This window comes from Aedes albopictus, chromosome 1, assembly GCF_035046485.1.
Source record: "Aedes albopictus strain Foshan chromosome 1, AalbF5, whole genome shotgun sequence".
In the NCBI taxonomy this organism is placed as follows: Eukaryota; Metazoa; Arthropoda; class Insecta; order Diptera; family Culicidae; genus Aedes; species Aedes albopictus.
This window is the reverse complement of record NC_085136.1, coordinates 42,594,928-42,617,192: the sequence shown is the minus strand read 5'-3', so window position 1 is coordinate 42,617,192 and position 22,265 is coordinate 42,594,928. Positions and strand designations below refer to the sequence as shown.

Below are 22,265 nucleotides of genomic sequence, written 5' to 3'. Positions count from 1 at the left end.
CAACTGGAGGAAGAATTTTCGGAATTGAGGAGGGAGTTTAGAACAAGCATGGAATTGAGTTGGAATTGGCGCCTTAATGTATGCCATTTGAAGTTGACAGCTTAATTGTAGCAATGAAGGAGCAATTTTTGTCCACACAAAATTTTCTAAATTTGTAAACTTTGCTCAGAACACTCTCCACTCTTAAAATCTACGTGGTTTATGAACATATTCTTGGTAGCTAAAAAGAGTAATACTGCTAGGAAGGACGAGCAGTTACACCAATCAATCCTCCATATTCTTATGAATATATGGTAGGACAAAGAATTGTCCAGTAGCTTGTTGGATAGCCTTATTTGCTACAGAAGGATAACCCTTTGGAATTCTGCGTACACAATATTGACACATGTCCTGTTTAACCCGTAAACACCCGGGACGATCTACTTTTGGTGGAAATGAAATATTTTCTTTGTTTTAAAACATTTTACCCTAGAGTCTTTTTTATAGTCAAGGGGAATAGTTGTGTTACGAAATGCATGGTCCTCCCCCCCCCCTTGTACCCTTCCCCCTTTTGCGGGGAGCCGAAAATACGTGGCTTTTTTGTATTTTTCATAAATTTCACATGTTTTTGCTCAAATTTCATCGTTTTGTTAATCATCAATAGTTTTGACAAGGTTTTTTTTTTTCAGAATTTTCTCAAGAAATTTCTACACAAAATCCTCCAAAAATTTCTCTAGCAATTCCTCCAGTAATTATTATTGGTGTTTCTCCAGAAATAGCTCTAAGCATTCCTCCAGATATCCCCACAAAAAATCTGCAGGAATTTCTCAAAAACTTCAGGTAATTGTTTCTCCAAGAATCCTTCCAAGATTTCCTACAGGAATTTCTCCAGGAACTCCTTCCAAACTTCCGCCAAGAATTTTCTCCATGATCCCCTTCAGGAATTTCTCCAGGAGTATCTCTAAAAAATCCTCCAGGATCAACCGGGAAATCATCCAGAACTTATTCCTGGCATTACTCTAAAAAATCCTCCTGGAATTGTCTTCTTCTTTACTGTATTAATGAGATTTTCAGCCAGTGGCTAGTTCATCTCGGGACCCACGCTTTACTTCCCTTCCGAAGGAAGAACTCACATTTTGTGAGTTTGTCGAGAGTGGGATTCGATCCCAGGTCCTCGGAGTGATAGTCAAGTGTTCTAACCATCACACCAGGTCCGCTCCACTCCTGGAATTCAATAAAAGTTTCTCTAGGAATTCCTTCATAAATTAATCTAGGAAATTCTCAAGAATATGTCCAGAAATTACTCCAAGAATTTATCTCGGGATTACTCCAAGAATTCCTCCGGGGATTTTTCGGATTTTTTTTTTCAATAAAATTCTCCAGAAAATCCCAGGAAGAATCCCTCCAGGAATTTGGCCAAGGATTCCTTTATAAATTCTTCTAAGAATACCTCCAGGGAAACGGTAAACATCTTCAGGAATTCTTCCAGAAAATCCTTCAGAGAGTCCTCCAGATATGCCTACAGGACTCCTCGCGGGAATTGCTCCGAGAATTGCTTTAGGAAGTCCTCCAAGAATTCCTCCAGAAAGACATCCGCCAAAAATTCCTCCAAGAATCCCATCTAGAATTCCCTGGATTTTTTTAAAGTTTCCTGGAGTAATTTCAGAGCTCATGAAGAAATTTCCGAAAAAAAATCCCAGGAAACTCGTGAAGGATCTCACGGAAAGTCGTGGAGGAATTCCTCAGGAACTCGTAGAGGTATTTTCAAAGAACATCACGATGAACTATCGAAGAACTCCTGAAGGGATTCTTAAGTAGTTTCCGAGAAACTTTTGGAGGAATTCCTGAGAAACTTCTGGAGGAATTCCCAGTGATTTTAGAACTCATGGAATGTGCCCGAGTAAGCCCTTTAGTAATATTCGGGAAAATCCTGGAAAAATCCCAGGGAAGTCCTGAAGAGAAGCATGCATCATTGCTAAAGAACTTCTTGGTGAGCTCCTGGAGTAGAAGTCTTGGAGGGAATTTCCAGAGTATTTATGCAGTGAGATCTGGCAATAATGGAGAAATTCCCAGGAAAATCTTGGGGGCACTCTACCACAAATGCTGGATGAATTCTTGGGGTACTTTAAAAGAAATTACTGTGATTAGAGATTCTTTGATCCATTCTTAAAAATACTATAAACATCATTTGTAAGCTAATGAATGCTTAAATAACAACACAAAGAGATTCTCGTAATATTATGATATACAACAGAAATAATCGTAAACGGTTTTCATCGATAAAGTACAGAGATACAAGAGTAGAGCTTGAAGGTCCTAAATCCAGAATAATTTGGATGACATAGATCCCCAAATGAATGTTGATAAGTTACCAGATTTACACGCAGAGGCTCTTAGAGTAGCGTATATTATATTTTGCGTGCATTCGCTACAATAAAAATATCCAAAAATTTACAGATATGGCGACCCATATTTCAAAATACATTGGGGTCCATTTATATGCCAGTGAACACCAAAATAGCCACATATAGAGATATTCGTAATGTTATGAGGTGCAACAGACACAATCGTGAAAGAATTATGCCGATAGAGTGGAGAGAAACATGAGTAGAACCTGTAGACCTTGATGGCCCTAATTCCAGAACAGTTTGGAAAACCTGGAATATCCCATGAACGTACCAAAAGCATTATAGTTGTGTACTGAGGCTCCATCAGCAGTATACACTACATTCCACGAATATTTTTTACAATTAAAGCATGATCCAGTAAGTAGATATTGTAACCCAAACTTCAAAATATATTGGAGGCCATTTGTATTTCTTGGAATGTCCAACTACCATAATATCGAGTTGCTCGTAGCGTTGCGAGGTCTAATAGACAGCAACGTACACAAATGATGGTAGATGTTGTAGATCTTAAGAAAATGAATTCCAGAGTAGTTTGGATGATCTAGATCACCCAGTTCATGTGCCATAAATTTTCTGCGGGTGCTTTGAGGCTTTCTGAGTAGGTACCGTTGACTATGGTCTGTGATCATTCGTTGGGTATGAAATTTGGTTTATAATGTTGGATTTATGATACAAACTACGGAGTACTTTGGAGGCCATAGAATAGCTCTGGGATGACAACTTCAACAGACTATGACGGGTAATGATAACGGCTCCCCGCAAAAGGGGGATGGTACAATGGGGGGAGGTACCATGCAATTCTTAGTACAACTATTCCCTTTGACTATAAAAAAGACTCTAGGGTAAAATGTTTTAAAACAAAGAAGATAGGGTGAAAGCTCCCTTAGTGGAGGTAGTACCAATAGTGGTGGTAGTGGCAATTTAGCACTATTTCGACCAAAAGGCTTGCAAATGACATTTTTAATAGATGCATCATAACTAATTCATAATAATAATTCAATTTTGTATTCAGGATTTGCCGAAAAACCTATTTTAAACAATTATTTTCCTTAATTTTTTTGCTCCTTTGCACCTATAGTGGTGATAGTGTTCCTATAGTGGTGGGTCCCATAAGAATTCAACGGGGTGCGCCACTATAGGAATCAATGTTAAATTTTACCTCCATAATAGGAACCGTGTACCTATAGTTGGTGCAAGTGATTTACTAGCAAAAACTGAAATAAACAATGGTTTTTACATTTTTCCTAGCAAATTGAAGTAAAAAACTACCGATTAACGTTTTCAGACTTTTTAATTTGTGGTATTATCAATTTTATTCAATTATTTTACTACAAGGAGCTACTAATAGCACCATTATTGGTACATTTACCCTATTGCATTTCTACCAAAAGTAGATCGTCCCGGGTATTTTCGGGTTAATAGATTGATACCTCTCGCAGGCCCGAGTCCTTCGTCTGCGAATACCAGGTTGGTTTTTGTGAGAACCGATTAATGGTGAATCGAATGTTGAGCCTATGGTCCTAGATAAATTTCGGGAGTATTACTTGCAGACTTACCGTTTGTTCGTTGATGATTCAGCAAACGTCCTGACAATACAGTTTAAAGAAATGAACCTTAGCATAACAAAAAGCTACGATTTGTATTGTATTATGTCCAATAGATAGTATCAGATCACTCGGGATATCCTAGGTAATCCAAATTGTTCTTGAGTTTAGATCCTAAAGCCTACAAGTGTAACAGTAACTTATTTCATTATACAAAGCTACGACTTGTATTCTATCATGTCCAGTAAGTCTTCTGAAAGTTTAAAAGACAGTATAAAATCCGTTGGGATATCCTAGGTCATCCTAATTGTTCTTGAGTTTAGATCCTAAAGTCTACGGGTGTAACGGTTACTTTTTCATTACACAAAGATGCTATATGTAATCTATCATGCCCAGTAAATCTTCTGAATGTTCAATGGACATCATCAGATCCGTTGGGGTCACCCAAACTATTATGATGTTTAAAATCTAGTATCTACAGCAATTCTTTCTTGACTATATAGAGTTGTGTTGTATGATCTATTATACTAATTGGAGTTATCAGAATAGAATCAGAGACTACGACATAGCTTCGAGATACTCAGAATCATAAACACTGTCTTAACGTAGTGGCAAAAGCTATTATCACAAGTGTAGACCTGAACCTATGGTCTCCAAAGTAGTTTGGTTGGTTTGGAATATCTCATAACTATCTTGGAATGACTCATGAAATGCTAAGGGGATTACAGATTGCAGTTGGACTGCCGTTCTAAGCATAGTTGTCCCATGTTACTTTTTGACGATTTTGACTTTTTTGCACCAGGCGCTCTATTTATACATATATTTTCATATAACATCAAAAAATAACATACTTTGTTCGAAGACTCAATGAAAAGCAAGTCAAGTCAAATTGTCCCACTGTTGAATTTCTACGCATGTCTGTCCCACAACTGAAATTCTACGCATAACAGTCCCACTATAAAGTTTCTACGTAAAACCGATATTTTAAGCATTTTTAGTAACTTACTTCAACTAATAGCATGGCTATTTCAATATTGCATGGTGTAAACTCTTCTTTTATGTTGGCATTACGCTCCAGCTGGAACGAAACTTGTTTTCCAGTTAAACAAAAACTGTTATTACATCGCAACTTGCAGTTTCAATCTAAATTCAAATATTGCTGCAATGCAGGTTGAGCTAATAAACCAAACATAAACATTTTAACTTAATTAAGAAGCTCAAATGTCGTGAAGCATGACGAAGCCGATCCAATATAATGGTTGCTGAATTGAATGACTGGTATATGTGAAAATTTTCAGAATTTAAGCAAGCTTAAAATATTGTTAGTAAGTGAGTTGACGTGTTTCACCTTTTTATTTCAATATGTTATCCCAATAATTTGATTAAATTAGTGTGTCGGTAAGTGAGTGGCTTAGTTATCGCCTATTCAGAAAATAAAAAGACCACTTTTGGGTTAAACCCAAATCGAAGACGATCTGAACAAGCAATCAATATATCAATTGATGAGAGATCAACCGAGTAAGTGAATTGAAGAGTGAGTGAGTGACTTGGTGAGCGAGGTTTTGTAAGTGTGTGGGTAGATGAGTAAATGAGTAAGATGATAAGCGAGTGGTTTGATAAGTGAGTTGGTTTATTAATGGGTTGATGGGTAAGTGAGTGACTGTTTTGAATGAATGTGTTAATGAGTTATTGAGTAACTTGATAAACAAGTGACCTAGACGCTCAGAGACTTGATGAGTAAGTGAATGCTTGAGTAAACTGTTGTTAGTAAGTTGTGTCGTAGATAAGCGGCTTTCTGTGTATATGTAAAAGAAATGATGAAGCCCAAAAGCATTATATTCTTATTGTTGTATTTGTATTAAAAGTGAACATAGTACCGTAACCGCTTGTTTTCGAATAGGATGAATATAGAACCCATGATAGAACCGTACCATTATTAACGGCATTTTGACCCTTCATATTCAAATAAAGATACATGAAGTATGAAGTATCTAATAACAAATCACTCACAATCCTTGCTGGGGTTCCTATTCATATGATCCATACAAGCAGAGGAAGGCATGGTGCAGAATGTTTTGAAAACTTAAGCTGTTGTATTTCTAAACATATTTTTTTTTCAATGATATGTGCATATTTCTTGTCATTTAAAATTAATACAAAAGCTTAATCAGTTGTATACTTGTTGGTCATTAGGCAAAATAGGCCATTAGGCCGAAAAGGTCGTAAGGCCGAAAAGGTCGTAAGGCCGAAAAATTCATTAGGCCGAATAGGTAATTAGGCTGAAAAGGACGTTAGGTAATAATTCATGTATGGAACAAAGTCATTTCACCAAGACCTAACCAAAATACCATTTAGGCCTAAAGACCTTTTCGGCCTAAAGACCTTTTCGGCCTAAAGACCTTTTCGGCCTAAAGAACTTTTCGGCCTAAAGACCTTTTCGGCCTAAAGACCTTTTCGGCCTAAAGACCTTTTCGGCCTAAAGACCTTTTCGGCCTAAAGACCTTTTCGGCCTAAAGACCTTTTCGGCCTAAAGACCTTTTCGGCCTAAAGACCTTTTCGGCCTAAAGACCTTTTCGGCCTAAATACCTTTTCGGCCTAAAGACCTTTTCAGCCTAAAGACCTTTTCAGCCTAAAACCCTTTCGGCCAAAAGACAGTTTTGGCCTTAAGACCTTTTCGACTTCATGACCTTTTCGGCCTAATGACCAATCCGGTTTAATGACGTTTTTGGCCTAATGACTTATTCGGCCATATAAATACTTTTATGTAACAATATTTTGCGGTCACACGACGTTTTTCCGACCAAACGATAGGCCTGGCCACCTTTTCGACCTAACAACATTTTCGGACCAATGACCTTTCCGACCTACTAATAACATTTTTGGCCTAACGTTCTAATCGCTTATTTCGATAATACTGTATATATTTCGACGCAAACTGCGATGGAAGAGCTATTTAAGTAAAAAAATGAATCCATTTACGTAATGAATACATTTAAATATCCCCGACTTATTTCTTTAACGGAGATTTGAGTGTACCGCACCCAGTGGCCCAATGAAGAATTCTTCGTTTAATGGAAAGTTTCCTCAGACTGGAGTGAGAATCTAAGTCACACTACGTGGATATCAATACGATTAAATGGCTGGCGCTGCTAACCGCACGGCCACGAAACCCATACTTTATAACTCACTTACTAACTCACTAATTCACTTACTTATGCAGTCACTCCTTCGGAACAGATCTCACATACTCATAAACCAACAAACTCATTTACTCACTTAGGTTACTCACTGACTCACTAACTCATTTACTTACTATCCCACACACACTCACCAATTTAACAATTCTCTTAACCAACACATTAAAATTAACGGGGCAACTCCCTATAAGCTGTAACTTTCCTAATTCGTAACTGACTCACTCACCAACTCACTTAATCTTGGAGCACCTCACATTCATCCTCTCATCAATTCACTAATCAACTACTTATTCACCAACTCACTCACCTAGTTCCTACTTACCCGATTATTGAGAAAATGTTAAAATGTGAAGCCACTCTTATGTTGTCTTCCGGCTTCGTTTTGCCTCGAGACACTTGAGCCTTATGCATGAGAGACTAATAATGTTATAAGAGAAGCTAACATTGTTTATTTTAAAAAAATATATAACAAAAACGTACAGAACAGACCACATCGAGCGTGAAAAGAGACGACTAATTATCGTGGGACTGATATGCGTAGAGATTTTGCCAACAGGACCACATTTCTAGGCATAAAAGTCCCACTAATCACTTTTTTTGCTAAAAAAACTATATTTATAAAAATATTTGATTGGAAATACTTCAGGCATGAAAATATAAGCGATTTCTAACGATACTATGAAAACTTAAATCCGATTTCTTGCACCATTTGGCCAAGAAACATGAAAAACCTGTTTGAAACTTCAATCGCGATTTTCTCGGTTTCAAGTTTTTCAACATGGGACAGCTATGCGTAGAACGGCAGTGGATGTGTAATGTTACAGTTCATTATGAGTATAACTACTGTTACCAGAGATGCCAGATTATTTTCATCAAAAATCTGTATCAATACAGATTTTTCTGTATCGCCGTGTTTGAGGATATAGCAGACACCGGGAGTCCTAGGTTTGAATAAAAACTAACAAAAATTTAATACTTGACGATTTTAAATTTTTACTGGTATTTATTTTTCTAAAACATGTGTAAATATGTACAAATTTCCATAAATTCTTCAAAGTTTAAGCAGCAATTTATAAAGTTTTCATTGAATTCAATGAAAATTACTTCAAATTTTATGTTTTCTGTAGAAATCTGTATCACATTTCAAAAATCTGTATTTTTCTCTACTCTGTATATTGTCTGTATGGAAGGTCAAAAATCTGTATAATACAGAAAAATCTGTATGTCTGGCATCTCTGACTGTTACTGTCAAAAGCTAAGCTTTAGGATAGTTTGGATGACCCTTAATGTCCCAAAGGTTCATCATAATATACAGTAGACTTCAGGTTGGTTGTAGGGTTCCACACAAAAACCATTCTTGGTTGCTACACAGTTTTTTGCTCGTCACATTTGTACCTCCAAGGGGGTTCCACATTCGCTCGGGCCCCGGGCCCCCACGATCCTTAATACGGGCCTGAATATACCTATAGTGTCTATAAATGTCATTTGAGATTTCAAGAGCTTCACGGATCCCAGCAGATTATGCAATGCTATTGTTTAAAGCGGAAGCAAAGGTTTATAATAATTTCCAGTAGACTTTAGGTTGGTCCAGTAGCCGCGGTTGATTATGCAACGTTACTCAGAATAGCAGATATGGCTACAGTTATGGGAGTAGTCCTGAAGTTCTGAACTCCAAGATAGTTTGGCTGCCCTGGAATATTCCTATAGTGTCTATGAATAACATTGTAGATTTCAGGAGCTTCACGGATCCCAGTAAATTATGCAATGCTATTATTTATGGCGAAAACACATAAAATTGCTCTTGTAGATTTGAAGGACTTCGCTACAGGACGGTTTGGAACACCTAGAACACCTAGAATATAAAACACCCTTTGATGTTCTTGACGAAGATTAAATGAATACATTTGAACGTAACCCATACACAAATTAAATTTTTGGAACAACTGGTATGTCAAATATTTCGTTTCTTCAAACTTCATGGTGTTCAGAAGGTTCTCAGATGTCAGTCTCAATTACAATTATTCCCATTTTTTCTTAATAGAGGACTCAATTTGCAACAACTTTGCCGAAGATAGTATTCTGCATTAATGAGTGTGTAAATTCATACACAGCCATTTCTATGTTGGGGTCATGTATGACCCCTCCGGCTCCAAAGGGTTGAACAAATCTTCGATGTGCTCCTTACACCTGGTTGCCTGTTTTGTCCGTCAGCAAAATTTTCTTTCTCATGGTGAATCCTGGCGCAGTCTTGTGCCATGCGCCTTTGAGAGCTGCATAAATCTTCCGCATATCGTTCCTGTTCATACATTCCTGCGCTCTACCAGTCACACTCGCTTCGTGCTACCGTTTCTTGCTGCGATGGATTTGTTTCTCTTCTGATCTTCCCAAACTGTAGTAAACAATCGGCCAAGAATGTTACGTCATTTATGGACGCTCCCTTATTGCGTTGGCCGTCGTTGGGCGGTTCCTATCACTTCTTGCGCTGTTGTTGCCACTATTTCATGGATAAACTCCTATAAACTGTTGGCATCGTCAGATCTTTCTTCTTCTTTGGAACTATCCGCAGTGAACGAAGTCTGCAAACCTTCGGCTGACAAACGATGGATACATGGTGTTACGTTTATGTTAGGTTTTGATGTTAGTCATGATCTTTCGTTCAAATAAAAGAAATGTGCCTAGCGTTGAGAAGTAATCATCAGTCGAAAAACTTTGTTAAAACAGATGTCACTATTTTTAAGTAAGTTTCGCTCAGTGCATAACCGATTCGGAATGAGCTAGCAGACGCGTTGACTTCATCGGCGAACGTACTCCTCTCACCGGTAATCGATTTTATCGACAAAAAGAGAACAACTGTCATGGATCAATGCCACGTCATTCGCGGTCATTCATAAACAAGACGAACCAAAGGGAAAAAAACGGGAGGAATACGAACTTGAAGCGAAGAAAATGGGGGGGGGGATCTTGCGTAGTGGTTAGGCTTCTGACTACCCAGTCAACCAGTCATCGTATAAGATGTTGTATAAGATGTTAAAGTGGAGACGATATGCGTACATTCTACATGCGCCTAAATGGAGGCATGCACGCATATGGCCTCCACTTTATCATCTTATGCAATATCTTATACGATGACTGGTTGTCTGGGTATCAATCAGAAGGTCATGGGTTCAATTCCCACCCCCTCCAGGGGTGAGTGGGCAAGTCTACGGACTATAAAAGAATGATACAGTCTTCGGACGATAAAACAGAACTGTAAAAAAGTCTACGGACTAGCAAGAATTCACTGTACCAAAAATTGAAAACAGAGTCGATAAAGAAGAAAAAACTTTGTAAACTCCACGGAGTATAAATAGTGACAGGTTGGACATATGGCCTGCGATGCCGGTCCATTAGGAGGTATGTGTACAAAAGAAAAGCACCACCGAATCAGAAGTAAGAAGAAGAAGCGAAGGAAGCCATCCTTCTTCTTCGGTCCACCTTCAAGCCGTGCGGACGTGATTAGCTAAACTGGAAAAAAGTGTCACGGTTACGGGCCGGGTGTTCGTTTAGGAGATCGGTCGCGACGCATCCGCGATGAAGGTTTTAGTGCGAGATCCGCCTATTGTGCGCTTGACGAGGACGTTTCCTTCCGGTAGTGGACGCATCCCGGATTCAATTATCCGGTTCGTCGGGAGGCCAATCCGTGATCGAACGAAGATTAGTTGGTGGACCTTGCCAGCGGAAGCCTACCGGATGCTGCAACGCATCGTTCGAGGAGGATTGCCCTGCGGATTATCTGCAGCGATGGTGCAGAATCACGCCGCCCGAGGTGAGCGTCGGCGTCAGCAGCTAGCGCACGTTCCAGACCAGTTGATTCCGATCGGTAAGCAGTAAATGACGGAAAGAGGCGTAGAAAAGAAAGCAGGATGTGGATAGGTGTGAGAGATGACGGAAGGGAAAAGTGTGATTAAGAGAAAACGAGCATAGAAAGGAGTGAGGAAGTGTAAAGATGAGCAGGAAGGAAAAATACACTGTAAAACAGAATCTTATCAATTTATCCGCCTTTAGAAAGAAACTCCTAAAAAAAAAGTTGTAACAATGGTTCTGGGGACTCCTTTCCACCCGATTCTAACCCAGTAGACCGACGCCACAGGGGCAGCAGTGATTACAGTCCCGGAGTCAAACGAGCCCCCCTCGCTTGCGAATCAGCTGCGTAGTCGCCGGCTAAGAATATGACTACTTACATCATATCAAGGTGTCAAGCGACCCGTGCCGAGGAATAAGTGATCGAAGGGGTGAAAATATGCTTGATCGTTAACGGAGCCTGTGGGGTACCTGGGCACCCCCCTCCCCACAGTATTTCGTCCCCATTACCGCGTTAATGCCGGGCTCTGGCTTGGTAGTTCTCTTTTCCCGTGCTACTCGTGACTCAATAAAGACTAAGAAATCGAGCGGTGCCGGTAACGGCGAAGCTAACACCCCTTCGCAAGAAGTGGGTTGACTAGGTTGCACGTTAAGGAGAAGTGAGAAGTCAGGAGCAGGAAGTTGCACACGCAGCTCCAGCGTAGGAGCTCCGATTCATTTCCCGGCAAGCCGAGAGATACAGGATGGAGCGTGGTTGATGAGGGCCATCGTCCAAAAAAGTGATGGGATGTCTGCAATAGAGGTGGCTGAGCAGCTGCTTGGCAAGATCATCGACTTTGCGTCCTTGAAGTCCAACATAAGCAATACCCTTAAATCGGCCCTGTTGCGACTTCGTAAGTCGATGGACGATGCCAAGCAAGATCACGAGAGACTCGTGGAAACTGTTGCACCGACTGGGCCGGCGAAAGCAAAGGTTATGGAGTCTACCCAGACCTTGCGAGGCCTTCGCTTTCGCAGAAAGCCCAAAAGGTGTGACGGATGCGACTGGGTGAGGCAACCGTTAAGTGAGGAGCTGTTTGGCGAGACCCGCAAGGCTAAGTGGATACTAACCCCGAAGGTCGGCAGTAATACCGGCAAGTCGGACCCGGCAAGTAAGGTGTCCCGGAAAGCTGGGAAGGGTGGGCCTGAAAAGGCTGGCCCGTCCCGGATGGAAGAGAACAGGGGGTTGCGACCGTTGTCAGGCCCTCAGCAACCACAGAGTAGGGTGATCCAACTGGTGGTGGACGTCTTGAGGACGATGCGAAGCGATACCAAGCTCGTGATAAGGAACGAAAGGGCGCTGCCTACAAAAGTCTGGCTGAAGAGGTCCTTGGCGAAGGGGTCGAGGTGAGAACTCTTACAGCAGAGCCGACTCTGAAGGTGAAGAGCTTAGACAACTGAAGCAGAAGAGCTCGTCACACCACTCCGGCAACAGTGCGAGGTGCAGGTGGCCACCGCAGTCGTTCGGCTACGGAAGGGCCTGGCAGAGAGACAGATGGCCTTTGTACAGTTACCCGTGGCGGACGTAAATAAGTGCGTTGAAATAGCGAAGATCAAGGTGTGCTGGTTTCATGAGCCAACAGAGGTTTGCTTCAGGTGTCTGGAACCAGAACATGGGTCATGGAACTGCAAAGGCCCTGACAGGAACAAACAGTGCAGACGATAGGTCATAAGGCACAAGGCTGCAAGCATTCCCCATTTATCTGATTTGTTCCGGGAAATCCGTGAACAACAGGCACCCAACGGGTGGTCCAAGGTGGCCGGCCTTCAAGAAAGTCGCAGTGAACAAATCATAGTACAGGTAACGCAGCTGAACCTGAACCACTCAACAAGCTGAACCGCAGCTTAGCAACTGCTTTGTCAGCCGGTTTCTGAGTGAGGAACATATATCATCAACAAAGCGGACTCATACCGAGTATTTGTCGGCAATGGCAATTAGGTCTCGAATGGGTCCAGAAAAATGACGGCGATATGGACGACGGGTAAATATCACGTCCTAGAGTTGGTGTTTACTACCTATGAGGGCTCCGTGGTCACCAAAGTAAACGGGGTCTTCTTCTGTAGCTGTTATGCGCCTCCGGTGTTATGCGGTGGTCGATCGAGCTGACAGGGCGAAGGCCGGTGGTAATAGCGAGTGACTTCAATACCTGAGCCGTGGAATGGGGAAGCCATTTTACGAACCAGATGTGTCAGATCATACCAGAGACACTGACCATCCTAGACGTCGACCTGGCGAATGTCGGTACCAAAAGTACCTTTAGTCAGAACGGTGTGGAGTCGATTATTGACGTACCTTTTTGTAGTCCTGGCCTAACAAGTATTTCGAACTGGAGACTAGACGATGCTCACAACGATCGTCAGGTTCGCTACAGTATCGATTACAACAACAGCAGGTAGAAGCGGCTAGGCCAAGACGAAGCCCTCGAAGGTGGAAGACATCATACTTCGACGAAGGGATATTTAGGGAGGTGCTCCGCCGTGAATGAAAGCTTCTTGGTTTAGACGGCGACGAGCTGGTAGCGGAGCTCTCGCGTGCGTGCGATGCGACCATGCCTAGGCGAGTCCATCCTAGAAATGGGAGACAACCGGCTTACTGGTGGACTCAAGCGATTGTGGAACTGCGTCTGAGGAAGAGCGACGGATAGTGTTCGCCGCTGCAAAAGCCGTGCTGAAGACCAAGGTAAAGGCCAGCAAAAGGGCCTGCTTCGAGGGTCTCTGTCAGAGTGCCAATGCGAATCCGTGGGGTAATGTCTATGGGATCTTGATGGCCAAGAAGAGAGGTGTAATGGCAAGGTGTAAGAGCAATCTCCAGAGATGTTGGAGGGGATCATCGAGAGGCTTTTTCCGCGTCATGATCACCCACATCGTTTTGGAGCTACAGAGGAGGTGGCGCGTGGATTTGGAGAATAGCTAGTGCTGAAGCCATACAAGAGGTGCTTCAAGGGCTCGGTATCGTCTACGTAGGACCGGTTCCCTGCAGTCGAAATCGACCCTTACAGCGATTAAGTGGCCGTCGAGAGAACATCCTGGCAGCATTGCTGCCGTGTCGTCAAAAAAAAAGGAAAGAAACGTCAAAACCTTAAAAAAATCAAAAAGCATTGGGGAAATAATATTTATCTAGGAAATCTACATTTAGAGAAAAAGAGCACGAGTAGTATTTCAGCTTTTAGTTTATTACTTCATAATATGCCCACATACGAACTATCACAACCACAAATAGTTAACAAAATTGAGAAATAACCAGGAAACAAACATCTCTGCCACTCAGCTGAACCCCATAGCCACCTTCCCCAGACATTCGGCAGCGATTTGTGCTCTGAAAAGAAGAGATGATTGAGAACAGTGTAATTTATCCCACATTTCTAGGATACTCACTGTGAACCGGAACAGATATCGGTGAATTTCATCGCAAACTTCGACATGGCGTAGGGATAGTAGGCCCGGGCGTACATGTTGTAGTTCATCAGGAACACCCACACGACCGAACTGAAGGAAAGTTTGTTGAACTGCTGCAGCCAATTCACTTTGGCGTACTTTTCGACGAGGTAGTTCCAAGCATTCTAAAACATAATCATTGCAAAATCAGATCCCGCCTCTTAATTCCGTTACTGAAATTCTACCAACCTGTATGACAGCCGCCACGCCCAGATTGAATATGTTGTAGTTTGGCGACAGCGCATAACTAAGCCCGCTCACGCAACCTGCCACAGTGCTATCGCTCTGGACCACTTCTCCCCTATGGCGAGCCAGTGCACACGTCGTCAACCGAAACAGTCCATTGTACAGCGTGAGGAAAGCGACGAACCTCAACCGGATTCGTGCCAATGCTTCCAGTATGGCATCCACGGGTTCCTTACTAAGTCTTGGGGCGACATTGATCAGCTTCCGGATCAGTTCCAGCAGTAGACCGAACGTGAAGCAGGTTCGCATACCCTCGAGGATGTAGCTTTGGCAGGTGTGGCGGTGATAGCAGGGCTTACGGTCCTGTTCCGACTGGGGGTTGAGGTTTTTCTTCAGCGGAGCGAAGAACCTTGATGTAAACGGAATTTGAGTTTATTTTTGGTCTTTGAAAAATTTTGGAACAATTCTACAAATACTTTGAATGAAAATCCCAAATAACTGAAGTTTTTTTTACGCTGTTTTGTTTACGCGGTCCATTCTAAAGAAACCGCGTTATTTCTAAAACACGCGTAAAATAATCAGGGCCACATCTGCCATGACTTTTTTACGACGGTTTTTGAAGTAACACGGTTTTTTACGCGGTTTTTTTTTTACGCGGGACCATCACTGTCGTAAAAAACAAACGTCAGTGTATTGCCGTTTTGAAGAGCAAATTTTGATGCAAAACTGGTTGAAAACGTCTTTTAATTTCATTTTCTCTTTCACTTCTTGGCTGTTTGGGAAACTAAAGCCACTGTTTCCAATAAGCTAAATTTTTGTGGCATGTTCAGTTTTTATATCGCATCTAGTTAACTAATTACTATACGTCATGTAATCAGTTTATGCCACGACACATGGTTTCCGAGCCAGGTGCAAGCACTTACGAAAAGTTCCTGAACCGATCGGGAACTGAACCCGTCACCCTCATCATGGACATGCTGAATACCCAGACCCACGCCTTTACAGCTGTGGTTTAAGATTTAAGAGCTTGAGCTTGATTGACCGCCCGTAGATGCTACCCTAGTATCGCCAGACCAGCTACACCCACACAAGGAACCAGGGTCATCTGCCGGGAACTAGCAGGCAGATGTGTGAGCTTTGATGATCCATGTATATCGTTTGTATCCAACGGAAAGTTGGAAGGAAGAGAAACGGCGTTTTCAACCCGTATATAGAAAGATACAAAGTAGGAGGAAAGGGACGGGATAGGGATTGAACCCAGGATATTCCGCATACGAATCAGAAGCGGTAGTCACTAGACATGTCTACACTGCTTATTGGTCCCATTTGTCTTCCTATGATTTTAACCTTGGGGCTAGAACTATGATCAGATAATGAAGTCTTATCTGACCCGTGTCAGTTTGAGATCTTGTCAGAGATTGCAACATTAGATTCAAGATAAAGTAGGTTTATATCCGTTCTTGCAAATGTTCATATTGTTGTAAGAGAAACAATTTAATAGTGACTCACTCAGTATTGAACATTATCAGGAAAGTGAATTGAAGTCTTAGTGATTTCAGTTTTACCCCTAGTGATTGGTACCTCTTGAAGAATTTCCTGTAGGTATTTCCGGATGCCTTCCGAATAATGGAAACAATCTCGAAGTTACCTGAAGGAATTCCTTGGTGTACCGGTGAAATATATTTAAAAATAAATCTATAGAGACATGATCTTGTACCGAGTTTTCGAACTCTCTAAGCAGAATACCCTCTTCGAATGAGTGTAATCAGTTTCGTACCTTTTAATTCCGCCCTATGTTGCTTATCCTTTGACAGATACGCGTATTTCGACTACCACTTGTAATCTTCCTCAGTGTCAGTTATCCAGTTATGAGTGGATAACTGACACTGAGGAAGATTACAAGTGGTAGTCGATATACGCGCATCTGTCAAAGGATAAGCAACATAGGGCGGAATTAAAAGGTACGAAACTGATTACACTCATTCTATAGAGACACTTATGAAGGGATTCCTAGAGTGATTCCTGTTTCATTCCCAAAACAAATTCCGGGAGGAATCTCTGGAAAAATTCGGAAAAGCATTTCCTTGGGTGAATTCCTAAAGGATCCCCTGGAGAAAAGTCTGAACATCTCTGGATGAATTATTGTAAGAATGGATGAGGGAAACCCTTAATAAACTCCCAAAAGAGCTGCTGGACAGATTCTCGAAAGAATCCCTGTATTTTTCAGGCAACTTCTGGAAGAAATTTCAAAAGAAATTATTGATAAAATACCGGAAGGAATCCTGGGATAAGTCCTAAAACTATCGTTGGAGGAAACCCTTAAGACATTTCAGAGGAAATTTTTGACGGAATCCATTGACAAATTTTTGGAAAAATCCTTGAAGGACTTTCTAAAGGGACACCATTTAAACATCTCTGAAAAAACTCCTTAAGGAATCTCTAGCCGAGCTCCTGTAAAAATTCACTGATAACTTCTTGATGGATTTCTTGGAGAAAAAAAAAGAATCTCAGGATATACCTATTTCTGCAAGAATGGAAGGACGAATTTCTTAAGGAATTCTTTTGCAGGAGCTGCAGGGGTTATTTTTTAAGGCATTCATGGATTGATTCCTGAACAAATCCGTTGATGAACTTCTAAAGGATTTCTTGGAGAGAATGGTGAAAGTATTCTTGGGTGATTTCTGGTTTCTCTATGTGTTGGCGTAGTTTGATGGATGATGGAGTGCATTAAAACAGTCTTTTAGTTGTTGTACTGAACAGCTTTAAAGCTAAAATATATTTGCAGAAATTAATTTTCATTAAGTGAATTAATCTAAAATGTACTTACAATTCTGTCTTTCCCATATGCTATGCAACTACGATAACAGACTTGGAAACTATTGCTATCGCCAACTGGTTTTTATTGCACCTACTACGTGCCAAATTTATAACGACATCACCTACTCGCTAGGAGCTAACAATGGAGCTGACTGTGCTTCTATAAACTAATCCTTCCGCACAGTTTATATTGACTACAATTGATCTGTTGGGCGCATCGATAAACAAAAGAATCCCAGGTTGTTTCACCATCTATGTAGATCGATTGCCGCTGACAGTGGTCGATTCTTTTTTTTTTACGGGTCTGGTTTTTGCTATAACTCAGTCATTTTTTAACCGATTTTCATGAAATTTTGTACATTGATAGTACTAACCGTGCCTATATGTGTACACAATTTCATGAAAATCGGTTAAAAATTGACTGAGTTATTGCGAAAACCAAACCCGTGCAAAAAAGAATCGGGTGTATGTATTCATTATATTAAAATTATCTTGAGGAATTTGAACACCAATAGCTAAATAAACTTCTCTAGAAATCCTTTACGTAATGCAAAAGTGTCATCAGGTATTCCTGGAGGCATCTATGTTTGAGTGTAGCCCAGAAAAAGATAAAAGAAGGATTTCTGAACGGATCCCTAAATAATTGTTTAAAGAGATCTTGAGAAATTTCTTAAGTAATCACTAGATGAATTCCAGGAGAAATCCCTGGAGAAATTCCCGGAGAAATTCCAGGAAAAACTCCTGGCGAAGTTCCTGGAGTAATTCCAGGAGAACTTCATAAAGGAATTCCTGGTGAAATTCCGAGAGGGAAATCCCTAAACTATTCCTGGTGGAATTCCTGGAGAAATTCTGGACAAATCCCTAGAGGAATTCCTCGAGGAACCCCTGGAGAAATCCCTAGAGAAGAATTCTTGGAGGAATCTCTGTAAAAATACCTGGAACAATTCCTGGAAGAATCTCTAGAGGATTTCTGGGAGGAATGTCTGGAGAAATTTCTGAAATAAACCATTGAGGTTTTCTTTGAGGAATTCCTGGATAATTTCTTGGAGGAAATGCTGGAGGAATTACAGTAGAAATTTCTGGAGGAATCCCTGAAATAATTTATGGAAGAATCATTGGCGGAATTTCTTGGAAGCATGCCTGGAGGAATTACTGGAGAAATCTCTGGAGGAAATCCTGGAGGAATCCCTGGAGCAATGGGGCACGTTCGGTGTAGTACTAGATGTGTAGAAATAAGCTGAATTTTAGTATGGTGAGAAGGTAAATTCTCCGTTTCTGCAATGAAGTGGTGCAAAAAGCGTGGGTATTATGATTCCTTGCCTACTTTAATGCTGTTTGAGCAAAACTTTGAATAACTATGTTGTCTATGTTGCAAGAAATGAAGAAAATAATAACAATGTTGCACAAAGTTATGCTCAAACAGCATTAAAGTAGGCAAGGAATCATAATACCCACGCTTTTTATGTCATTTCATTGCAGAAACGGAGAATTTACCTTCTCACCATACTAAAATTCAGCTCATTACTACAAATCTAGTACTTCACCGATCTGTCCTATTCCTTAATACATTTCTGGGGGGAATTCCTAAGGGAAATTTCTAAAGAAATGCCTAGATGAATTCCTGAAAAGACGTCTAGAAGAATCTCTAGAGGAATACTAGGAGAGATCGCTAGAGGAATCCCTGGAGAAACTATTGGAGGGATTCCTGGAAATATATCAGCAGAAACCCCTGGTGAGATCTCTATAGAAATTCTTGGAAAAATCCCTATAGAATTCCCTAAAGTAATTCCTACTAGAGGAATCTCTGAAGGAGTGCCTAGAGGAATGACTGAAAGAATTCCTGGATAAATGCCTGGAGGAATTCTTGTAGGTGGCCCTAAAGCGATTCCTGGAGGAATCCCTGCAGAAATTCCTGGAGACATGTCTGTAGGAATTGCTGGAGGAATCTCTAAATTAATTTCTAGGGGAATCCCTGACGCAATTTTTGGAGGAATCCCTGCAAAAATTCCTTGAGGAATCTCTAGAGGAACTTTTTAGGAATCTCTAGATGAATTCCTGGAGGATTGTTTAGAGGAATCCCTGGAGGAATTCCTGGAGAAATCCCTTGGAGCAATCCTAGGAGGAATCGCAGGAGGAATTCCTGAAGCTATCTCAAGATGATTTACTGATGAAAACCCAGGAGGAAGTACTGTAGAAATCGCAGAAGGAATTCTTTAAAAAATCCTGAAGGAATCCTAAGTAGAGTTCATGTACTCCTGGAGAAATCCCTGTGGCAGTTCCTGAAGAATTACCTGAAGAAATTTCTGAAGAAATCCCAGGATAATTTCCGGAAGCAATATTGAGAGGAATTCCTAAGGTAATCCGTTAACAATTCCTGATGGACTTCATGAAATAATTCTAGGAGGAATTCCTGGAGGAATCCCAAGAAGAATTCCTGGAAGAATACTTGGAGAAATTTTTAAAATATTCACTTGAGTTGTTCCTGAAAGAATTCCGTTGAAATTTCCCGAGTAAATCCATGGAGAAATATCTGGAGGAAGTTTAGGATGAACACCTGGAGGATTTCCTGAAAAAACTTCAGGAGGAATCTCGGAAGCAATCCCACGAGGATTTTTTTTAGAAAATCCCAGGAAAAAATCTGCAGTAATTTCTGGATGAATTATCGAAGGAATATTTAGATGGAATAAATTCCTCCAGAAATACTTCGAATAATTCCAGATGGAATCATTGGATTGTTGATTGGATTGGAGAAATCCCCGAAAAAATCTCCCAGGGAATACCTGCAGAAATACCTTCAAGGATCAATGGTGAAATTTCTTTGGGAAATTCTGAAGAATCCTCGAAAAACGAACTGGAGCAATCAGTACTTTTTGTCGGAATTTTCGTCAAACTCATGATTTTCCTATTGGATCTTTCGGTTGAGCTGAAGGTTTAATGAATATTCCAACAAAAAGTAGCGATATTGATAAAGTATGAGCATCAACATGTGGGGCCCGCTTATGGGCGAGTATGTTCATTGCAGAACACTAAACTGAGAAGAAAATTGCATCTGGGTTCGGACAAATCTGGGTATTTTGAAGTTTGAATTGTTTTCATAACAAGGGCACATGACAAAGAATCATCAATAATTATTATATCACTATTGTGTTTGAGACAAACCAGATTCTCTCAAATTTACCAATTACCTCTCTTAGATCCCAAATCACCTGTTCTTGCACTCACCAGAACTCCATCGCCTTGGTCCTCTGCGCGTAGTACGCGATAACAGCACTGATGGCCATGAACGACACCGTCCCGATGACCTTCGACTCCCGTGCATACTCCACCAGTGGATGTTCTCTCGATTTTATCCAACACTCTAAAAACTTCCAAAAGCGCACATCAATCAATCGATCATCCCAAAACATGCTGACGATTAAAGCCCAATCCAATGGTTCTTGCTTGCGGCAGCGCGTTGTGGAGCTGGCAAGTCATCTTCGTCATCATCAACACACCACACACCTCCGACCGTCACCATTCTCCACAATTATTTACCCAACAACAGAACATAGACACACGGCACATACCACATTGAAGATGGCCCGCGAGTGGCTCATCTTGACGTAAGCAGGCATCAGGAACATCAACAGGGTGCCAGGCAGGCTCGGCAGCGACACCGAGTAGTTGTTGATCCACCCGAACCACCGGTACATGGCACAGAACCCCGCGCTCCAGCAATTGGATACGGCCCACCCGTTGAAGGATTCGCTGACCAGCTCGAACAGCGCCTGCAGCACCACTTCCACCGACAGCGTCTTTCGGGTGTAGCACAGCATGAACAACCGCACGATCGATATCGGCACGAAGAACTTCAGGTTGCCCCCGATCGTGGCACGCATCTGGTGCCGAAGGTGATCCTCGCACGTTTTCCCCGGATGGGACAGCGTAGCGCAGGTCACCCCCGGGTGGATGATCTCGTTCCAGTGCTTACTGATGGCGGCCATTTCGCTGGAGGTCTATGGGGCACCACCCGCACAAAACTACTGTGGTCGATCGACGACGACGACGACCGAACAATCAACTTGCGAACCGATCTGAACCGCTGAACCCGTCGTACTGACCGTGTCCGTTCGAGGATCAGATAGAGAGACACACAGTGGATTCTCATGTAATTGATTGGCGCAAGTAAGTTTACCATGACGTGCGCGCGCGCTCTTGTAGGTACAGTAGCGGTCAGAGGAAATGTACCAAAGTTGATTTCAGATAAAAATGTGTAATCTTTGGAAATCTTTTTACCTTAATGCGATCTAAAGATTCACATTTGATATGTAAAAAAGCGTTTGTACCTCTTTTATTGTCCGACACTGTATGGGTATCGATCAGCAGAAAAACAAGAACCAAGAACTACAATTTGTTTGTTCACACATACGCATTTCAACGGTCAAATAGCTTACAATAGCACCCCATAATGGGCTGGATTTTTTGTTTAGTGCCCTATGACATCTAAAAAAACGCGTACAGCACGAGTAGGTAACCAGTACCCAGTAGATAAACATGAACGTGACGACAGCGACGATGGTGGCTTAGTTCTTAGGAGGTGTGTGAGGAATGGGCTGCGTGGACGACTACGACGCGGCGCGACTCAGTTCAGTCGCCAGTAGGGCGAACGCTAATTACTAAGCAGCAAATCAATTTCCTATTAAACGGAGCCGATTCGAGGTGAAGTGCAAATTTTGCTTCGGTAAACAGTGCGGAAGTGGTGGAGTACTGTGTATGTAGCATGCATGCATTGAAGAAGCTGTCTTCTGCTGAGTTTTTCAGTTGGGCGACTTAGCTGAAGA

The 22,265-nt window shown here is 41.6% G+C and overlaps 2 protein-coding genes across 6 annotated transcripts in view; both read right to left on the bottom strand.

Annotated features, from left to right (window-relative positions):
* Window positions 1–22,265, bottom strand: part of LOC109402620 (protein toll) — a 393,806-nt gene that overhangs the window by 326,207 nt on the left and 45,334 nt on the right. The window lies entirely within an intron of this gene.
* LOC109402649 (uncharacterized) lies at window positions 14,160–21,707 on the bottom strand. Its single transcript, XM_062844410.1, has 5 exons — window positions 21,012–21,707; window positions 20,668–20,810; window positions 14,632–15,037; window positions 14,383–14,567; window positions 14,160–14,323 (listed from the first exon to the last, which is right to left on the bottom strand). Exons 1-5 carry the CDS (start codon window positions 21,426–21,428, stop codon window positions 14,272–14,274), a joined length of 1,203 nt encoding a protein of 400 aa, XP_062700394.1. The 5' UTR covers window positions 21,429–21,707; the 3' UTR covers window positions 14,160–14,271.